A 9,435-nucleotide genomic window follows, 5' to 3' on the forward strand; every position below is an offset into this window, starting at 1 on the left:
GTCTACTTCAGTCAATTCAATTAGTTTGTGTATCAATTATGTCATAATTTGTCACTTTTCAGATAGGTTTTGTTAAAAATGAAAGTGGCCGCATCCGTGTTCACCCTCAATCTTTATACATGGTATGCATAATCATCAAATACAGCTTATATTTAAATATTAAGAATGAACACGAATGCGTCCATTTCTATTTAAGACGAGAACCGTCTAAAATTTAACTCTAATGCTACAATTGTGAAGATTTAAGTAATTTAGCATGACTTAATGATGATAGTTCCCGATAAATGAACATTATATTGTCATAAACAGCCCATATTTATATAGCAGAAGTATTCTACTTTCCAATAAATGGCTAAAAGTTAAAATTATAACAATTTTGTATAACTGATATATTTTGGGGCCAAAAAGGGGTCTTACTGAACAATCTTCTTTGCGATAATTCTTGTCATTATTAAATAGACCGTGTCACTGTCTCTTAGCTCAGTACGATAGCAAAGAAAAAAATATGATTTATATCTGTTTTAGACCAACCATTATGTGATAGTATTTTATAAAATACTGTTACGTCTTATTGATGTATAATTATCAACAAGTATTTCTATGATAATATAAGCAAAACGTTTCATACAGTATGGATTAGGTTTTCTTGCATCAGCCTGCGTAGTATGATATCGAACATGACTTGTTAAGTTAGCGCGGGAGTAATATTCACTCGATAGACGCCTGTGTAAGCAAAGCAAACAGACATCATAAATAAAATTGTCACGAATGGGGTACAGTAGTCATCATTGTGTTATTATCTGAATCACTATAAACACAAATAACTATTTCAACAAAACAAGACAAAATGGTACATATATACAAATGACATAAGCCAAAAAGTAGGACAAGAATATAAAGTAAGATCATAGCACAACAACACAATGATAAGATGTTTAATACCAAGCCACGCGTCAAAAGTAATTGGAAAAGGTGGACTTAACAGTAAAGGTAAGAAATACTCAAAGACAAAGAAAAAGATCGTAAATACGTAATGTAGATGGCAGCACCTGGAATCTATACCTCAAGATCATCATGTATTATTTGTAAAATTGATACGTAATATTTATCATAAAGGTTATGTATCTTCCGACAATCGTTTTAGAAAAAAACGATACGATACGATCCCCTTCCCTTTTATGAATTTGACCTACCGAATTAGACTATTTACCGGATTTGTAATCACATAACCAACACGACGGGTGCCACATGTGAAGCAGGATCTGCTTACCCTTCCGCAGTACCTGAGATCACCCCTAGCTTTTGGTGGGGTTCGTGTTGTTTATTCTTTAGTTTTCTATGTTGTGTCATGTGTACTATTGCTTTTCTGTTTGTCTTTTTCATTTTTAGCCATGGTGTTGTCAGTTTGTTTTAGATTTATGAGTTTGACTGTCTCTTTGGTAACTTTCGTCCCTCTTTTAACACATTTTTAACCAATAAATATTTGTCTATACTAAATACGATAGGACTTCATAACATATGAAGTATATTCAATTTTATATAAAAGATCGCACTTCAAAGATTTTAACTATTAATAACTGAATATTTCTTCATGTTCTCGATCATTTAAAATTTGTTTGACTACAATTTAATTTAATTCACAACAATGTTTGTAAAACTCTATGTAAACATTGTAAAAGTTCCCTTTTAATAAATTACGGTGCTTTTGAGTGTGGACAGTGTCCTTTCGTTTTAGTCCATTGATTAGAATGTAAATAGATTTAAAATTCTGTAACACAACCTGTAAATATACCCAGCAGGTAAGTTGTTCTGTTTTATCACTTCAGTGCAAAATGCTAACATAGCATTTTTTTTTCACGTTCATTTTTTTTTGTATAAAAAAGATAACTCCTAACTAACCTTCTGCCTTTTGGAAACATTTACGTTTTGCATTACACAAGTCCTTACTTCTATTACTGCCCATGGCAGTAAAATACAAAATTTTTGTGATGAGATTTAGTTGTTTCAGTTGTTTGAATTATTTAATTTGGCTTTTAACTAGATGTTAGTAACTGCGAGTTCTCTCAGTTTTTGGTTGGGTTCGTGTTTCTTAGTCTTTAGTTTCGTATGTTGTGTATTCTCTAATATTTTTTGTCGGTTTGTCTTTTTTTTTTGCCAGAGTGTTGTTAGTTTATTTTCAATCTATGACTATCATTGTCCGTCTTGTATCTCACGCCCCTCTTTTATGTGTATTCTTTACAGATTTATAGTATAACTAATCGCCGTATTTGAATATCAAAAATAAGACAACGCGTGACCGAACGACGCATAGATTAAACGAGTCCGCAGCACGAGTTTAATCCATAGCGGCGTTTGGTCACAAGTTGTCTTATTTTTGATATTCAAATACGGCAGTTAGTTATTCTTTTTATTACATTGGCAAATGGCTTTTTTTTTTTTATGAAATTAATGTAGAAAATGTAAGGAACTAATTTTTTTTCCTACGCATTGACAATTTGTTTTGATCCGACGTTATCGACGTCTTGACAACGCCTATTGTTGTATGACGTCAGAGAGTGAAATAACCACGTTTATTTCACATGTGAAATTGTCGGTTTTTATCTAACTGGGAAATCAATGTAATTCATTGCAACCAATGTAATAAATGTATATATTCACATATTTTGATGAAACAAAAAATCAATTACCATTATTTCCGAAATTAAAAAGATTTTATTTTCAATTGACGTGTAAAAAGCAGAAATTGTTACAGCTCTCAATGAAGAAAATTATTAACAACCGAAATTTTCAGAGGGGTTTATAAATGTTTTTATCAAAGGATTCGGTCCGGGAAGGGCCCATTTTGGCCTCTAAGTTGGTGACATCATAGATACAATTGTCAAAAATGGGATACAGCAGTCATCATTGTGCTATTATCTGAATCACTATAAACACAAATAACTATTTCAACAAAACAAGACAAAATGGTACATATATACAAATTACATAAGCCAAAAAGTAGGACAAGAATATAAAGTAAGATCATAGCACAACAACACAATCACAGGATTTTTAAATACCAAGCCACGTCAAAAGTATTTTGCAAATAGTGCACTAAACAGTAAAGGTAAGAAATACACAAAGACCAAGAAAAAGATCGTAAATACGTAATGTAGATGGCAGCACCTGCAATCTTTACCTCAAGATCATCATGTATTATTTGTAAAATTGATACGTAATATTTATCAAAAAGGTTTAGGTATCTTCCACAAAAAGACGATACGTTTAACACATTTTTAACCAATAAATATTTGTCTATACTAAATACGATAGGACTTCATAATATATGAAGTATATTCAATTTTTATATAAAAGATCGCACTTCAAAAGATTTTAACTATTAATAACTCTTCATGTTCTTGATCATTTAAAATTTGTTTGACTACAATTTAAACATTAAATTACTATGTAAACGCAATGTGGTCACAACAATATGTGTAAAACTGTGTGTAAACATTGTACAAGTTCCTTTCGCTTTAGTTCATTGATTAAAATGTAGATAGATTTAAAATTCAGTATTACAACCCATAAATATACCCAGCAGGTAAGCTGTTCTGATATTATCACTTCATTGCAAAATGCTTACATAACATTTTTTTTCATTTTTTTTTATGGATATCAATTCTGATTGTAAGTAAAAGTATTCTTGCAGTTGATTGATAGGAGTTCTTGACTAGTAAGAATTTATTCCATCCTATTGTTTAAATATCATTTAATCAAACAAATCCCACTAATTGTCAACTTTTTTTTAACTGTATGTTATCTTTTAATCATCATAAAATGTCAAAAATCTCTAAAGGTCTGCTCTCATCGGGGAAAAGCGGCTGTTCGTAACTTCCGTTACGTGCGCCCTAATATTGCAAATGACCTTACCGATACGTCAAGAAAATTGATAAATGCCTGTATAATTTGTTACAGACATTATAGTATGTTGAACATGGTGGATGGAACCTGATTTTATAGCGCTTAACCTCTCAATTGAAAGACAGTCGCATCAAATTCCATCATATGTAAATCAACTCATAAAGTTTTGAAATATATTAAGTCCTGTGACTGAATAGCTATAATAACGTCAACTCTGGTGTAGAATCGTGTGTTGACGTCAGAATGTAGACGTCACACAGGTAGAGAAATAATTTTGTCGTTCAATGTATTTTAAAAAATTATACAATAACAATAATGGCGTCTTTAAAAGAAGCCACTTCATATGTATCAAAGAAACACAAAAAAAGACACACGTAAAAAGCACACCAGCAAAAATGAAAGCTTATCGACTATTGACTCCGAAGTATATAATTTGTCGACTTGTTACGTTGGACATCCTGATACCAAGTTAGGTAAGAGCAAGCTAAAGAAGTAAAACAAGCTTTCAATCGGTATAATTTTGGTTAAAAAACCCACTAATTATATGTTTGATTTTACTTATTTTGATTCTTCTTTATTCTTACTTGACCGAGTACCGTGATGTTCAAGGTAACCAGTCGATAAATTATAAAATCCCGAGTCAAAAGTCGATTTTATGAAACAGTGTATTGTTTTTCAACATACATTCCGGACCGAGCGACAATCCAAGTGAATTAAAATAATGCTGTTCAATAAACTAATATAAATAGAACACAAAATGATAGTTGAACGATTTGAAACCGGTATGTGACTTTTGATCTATCAATGATAGGAGGAAATACCAATAAGTAGAACGTATACATATCACATTGCGAAATATTAGTATATGTGTTTTTTTTAATTAAAAAAATAATTTTATTATATATTATCTTACAGAAGAAGACGCCATGACGATTTCGGTAAAGTTAACAGTTCTGCTCTATGTGTTATTACCAGTTTTCTCTCAAGATTTACAAGAAGTAACAATTAGTACACCACTTGGTGGACTTCTTGGTTTACGTCGGAGGTTATCGGGTGATGATGTTTATGAATTCAAGAATATACCGTTTGCTAAAGCACCTGTCGATAATTTACGGTTCGAGAAACCACAGCCGTATGGATCATGGGACAATACTTTAGATGCTAGACACTTTGGTCCGTCATGTATTCAAGATATGACCGGAATGGAATCCTTTCTCAAAAATACAAATATCTCTGAAGATTGTCTTTATCTCAATATATATATTCCACATCATGTTTCGACCGAAAGTAGTAAAGCTGTTATGGTCTGGATCCATGGCGGGGGTTATTCCTCAGGACAAACCGCGTTATATGACGCAGCATATCTAGCTGTTGCAGGAGATGTTATAGTTGTTACTGTTCAATACCGTTTGAATATTTTTGGTTTCTTTGCAACCGGCAATAGTAAAGGTAATCATGGATTATGGGACCAGATTTTGGCGATACAGTGGGTAAAAGATAATATAGCCTCGTACGGGGGTAACAGCCAATCGATCACAATATTCGGAGAATCAGCTGGTGCATTTAGTGTGGGTTTATTATCTGTAATGCCACAAAATCAAGGACTATTCCAGAGAGCTATAATGCAGAGTGGAACCGCTATCTCAGAAATCAGCATGGGATTAATTACACGCTATGCCTCATCACAGGTAGCAAACAATGTGGGATGTTCTCAATTAGATCCTGGGGAATTATCTCAGTGCATGAAATACGTTGATGCAAACGTTTTATTAGAAGAGGCAGGAAAAGAATTTTCATCTAGTTTTATCCAAATTCCATTTGCACCAATAATTGATGGCGAATTGCTGCCAGTTCAACCAAAACAATTGCTACTTGATTCATCAACTTCTGGATTTTTCAAGTCACTGGATGTCATCATTGGAATAAACTCAGGAGAGGGTTCGCTTATGTTAGACTTTTTTCTATACGGAGGTCAAGATTTGTTTCAATTTAACGCATCAGATCACATACCAAAACGGATGCTTTGTGACGTTCTTGTTCCTGATATTGCGAATGTAGTGTTTAATAATAACACAGACATTGCCGTTTCTATATGTGATAAATACGGTTCAGCATCATCACGTGACCAACTTAGTCAAGATATTCTAAATGTTTATACAGACCTGGGATTTATGGTCCCAGCAGTGGAATCCCTGCGCCTTCACACAGGAAATGGTAACGGAAAACAATTTCAGTATATTTTCTCTAAACAGAATTCCTTTTTTACCGCCACACCTTATCCAGATTGGTTTGATGGTTCAGCTCACGCCGCAGATCTAGTTTATTTATTTTTCCCGGGAACACTTTCTACGGACCAAGATGGAGAGCTATCTATGAATTTGTTTAAGTACTGGACTAATTTCGCCAAAACAGGGTGAGTATTGCACTGAGGAACAGGGTGGTGATATTCGTTTTTCTCAGTCAAATACATGTATTTAAATCTTTCGATCTATTCAGGATTCATAATAAATATCATTACGAATCCTTTTATATTCAACTATACGGTTTGATTTTTTCTCGTTGTTGAAGGCTATCACCCACTTTAAAACCTAAAATTAAGAACATGACATAATAGAACTTTAAAAAATCTAATATTTGGTTAAAAAAATCTAATGTTTGGTAAAAAAATCAAATATTTGGTAAAATTATTATAATAATGACAGTAGAGTACAAAAATTGAACTGTACGAAATTTAAAAGTCTATGTTCGTATTTCTTTTTAATTTAGTTAAATATCATTGAAGAGTTTCAATGTTAAAAGGTAGCTTAAGTGTATTATTTCATTTTATTATAACGAAGGACGCATTTTAACTACAAGTTCATAAACAAGATCTATATGTTGAAATATTTATAGTTTATGTCGTCGTCATTTGACAATTCCTCGTAAATTCTGTGTCGCCAGTTTTCTTTAGGATTTCATATTATAAGAATCGAAAATAAATCTACATGGTTGTACAAATACACGGTAGATTTATACACAATGTATGTAGGTGCCTCTATACAGCTTTGTTTTATCCCTTACGTATGATTCCTGTTTCCTTGGACATTCATGTCTAGTTGTTTTATGTATAATTTGTATTCTGTGTAAGCTTATGTGGTATTATCCCTCAGTGAAATAGTTCCATTTCTCTCTCTATCAATTAAAAAAAGTTAAATTAGACAATGCACATAAAGTGAGAAAGGGCACATTTTTTTCAAATTGTATTTATGAAGAAAGTACTAAATTGTCGCGGTTTTTACAAAACACCTAATTTTCGTTAGATATGGCAAAATGACTTGTATCTACAACTAAACAATCCTCAATGTGACTTGAATGAGGAAAATTATATTAAACTGGTATTTCCTGTAATTTAGAAATTTCAATAACAGTAGTAATTACAGTGCTGTTCATTGCTTTTTGTTTCTGTCACATTCTTAAAAGGATTTTATCTCATGAATTTTAAAATAAAACAACCGACGATATTTTTTTCCGCTCGAAATATTGTCTATGACGTTAATAAGTTTTGCTTCCAAGGGTTCACACAGAAAGATTTAGAAAGCAGAGAAAACTGTACACCTTATAATCAGCATGCTTTTACCAGATGAAAATACGAATACTAAAATCCTGGATAAGCATAAAGCGTCGGTACTTTATTCAAGTCACGGTTCCGCGGATGTGTTCTTGTATTTATCATAAAACAAATTCTTATTTTTTCAGAGATGTCAATGGAGAAGACCTGCCAAAATGGGAAGAATATGACACAACAAATGAACGTTATATCAATTTAGATATCAACATTACAACTGGCCAACACATGTTTAAGGACCGTGTAGACTTCTGGTTGAATGACATCCCTAGAATATTAAACCCATCATCATCATCATCATCAACACGCAGGCCAATTATACAAACATCGCCAACTAGTGGTAGTCAAAGAGTATACAGAAATGAACTGTTAATAAGTTACTTTCTTTTGATGTACGTTGTGTTGTGTTATTATAGATCTAATTAACTAGAGTGTTTTATATATATTTTAGATATAATATTGATATTCCGCTGCACTTTAGAAGGCAGCAATAATTTGTGCATCAAGTTTACATCCTTGATTTAACTTACTTTATTGTTTTCGTTTTTTAAAGCTGAACTTAAATTTAAGCTTTTAACTAAAATGATTTTCATCTCTTTTAGAATGGATGTATCTAGTCCTAAAAGAGGGACGAAAGATACCAAAGGGACAGTCAAACTCGTAAATCTAAAACAAACTGACAACGCCATGGCTAAAAATAAAAAAGACAAACAGAAAACAATAGTACACATGACACAACATAGAACTTGCTATATAATATTTGATATCTTTATTATAATAAGAATACAGTATGTTGTTATCTTATTAGCTTTATATAAATAAATAAAGACAATAGTAGTAAACCGCTGTTCAAAAGAAATAAATCGATTGAGAGGAAACAAATCCGGGTTACAAACTTTAACCGAGGGAACAAATCAACAACGGATTAACAGAAACATATACAACTAACTCATTAGTTTAATACAACTAACCCATTAACTTAATAAGACTAACTCATTAGGTTTATACAAATAACTCATTAAGTTTATACAAATAATTTATTAGGTTAATACAAATAACTCATTAAGTTTATACAAATAATTTATTAGGTTAATACAACTAACACATTAAGTTTATGCAAATAACTCATTAGGTTTATACAAATAACTCATTAAGTTTATACAAATAACTCATTAAGTTTATACAGATAACTCATTAAGTTAATACAAATAACTCATTAAGTTTATACAAATCACTCATTAAGTTTGTACAAATAACTCATTAAGTTAATACAACTAACTCATTAAGTTAATACAACTCACTCATTAGGTTTATACAACTAACTCATTAGGTTTATACAACTAAATCAATATACTTATATCTGAATAAAAAGTTCTCATTGGGCGAGTATTCGTTATAAATCTGTTCATTGAAATATGATATAGTTTCAGCATAACCTCTATCATGAATACTTAGTACCAACACATTACCATTGTAACCCATTCCAAGAGTATTTACTGTTCAGCATATAGATAATTCCCAAATGTTAGTCAATTGGCAATGTCAAGTCGGTTTTCGAAATCAGGATATTTTTTCTTGGGAACAGGTTTCAATTTTTCTCCGCTATTTATTGGAAAAGGTACATGCATATATGGGTTCTTGGTTTTATAAAAGCGTTATCATGCTGAAGCTGGGTGTGTGCTTTGACCAAATTCTTCAATTTGCTATGCCGCCGAGTGATTTCCAGATGATTTGGTGTATAAGAAACCCCCCCTGCTGCGTATTGTTTCAGTAGGCTTTAGTTGCCTTCAAACCAGTTATTAGTTATTAAATCAGTAGACGCAAAAGTTGGTATGTTAGTAACTGCACTATCAATGTTTTCAAAAAACCAAACACCTTCAACTGTGATGGTTGGCAGAATTGGAAGACCAGCAGAACAAGTAGATGGA

The 9,435-nt window shown here is 32.0% G+C and overlaps 1 protein-coding gene across 3 annotated transcripts; it reads left to right on the forward strand.

The window, feature by feature from the left end:
* Window positions 1-1,704: 1,704 nt before the first annotated feature.
* Window positions 1,705-8,891, forward strand: LOC134725689 (acetylcholinesterase-like). 3 transcript variants are annotated; one of them, XM_063589711.1, is made up of 3 exons: window positions 1,705-1,799; window positions 4,819-6,316; window positions 7,639-8,891. In XM_063589711.1, the coding sequence occupies exons 2-3, from the start codon at window positions 4,830-4,832 to the stop codon at window positions 7,931-7,933; spliced, it is 1,782 nt and encodes a 593-aa protein (XP_063445781.1). In that variant the 5' UTR covers window positions 1,705-1,799; window positions 4,819-4,829; the 3' UTR covers window positions 7,934-8,891. The 3 variants fall into 3 exon arrangements, with proteins under 3 accessions (XP_063445781.1, XP_063445780.1, XP_063445782.1); XM_063589710.1 differs by lacking the exon at window positions 1,705-1,799 and adding an exon at window positions 3,494-3,583; XM_063589712.1 differs by lacking the exon at window positions 1,705-1,799 and adding an exon at window positions 3,570-3,669.
* Window positions 8,892-9,435: the final 544 nt, after the last annotated feature.

This window comes from Mytilus trossulus, chromosome 7 (assembly GCF_036588685.1).
Source record: "Mytilus trossulus isolate FHL-02 chromosome 7, PNRI_Mtr1.1.1.hap1, whole genome shotgun sequence".
Classification (NCBI taxonomy): Eukaryota; Metazoa; Mollusca; class Bivalvia; order Mytilida; family Mytilidae; genus Mytilus; species Mytilus trossulus.

Coding starts and splice junctions, on each gene's coding strand:
- LOC134725689 (XM_063589711.1), top strand. CDS start 4,830: ATGACGATTTCGGTAAAGTTAACAGTTCTGCTCTATGTGTTATTACCA. Junction 6,317..7,638: donor ACTAATTTCGCCAAAACAGG/GTGAGTATTGCA, acceptor TTATTTTTTCAG/AGATGTCAATGGAGAAGACC.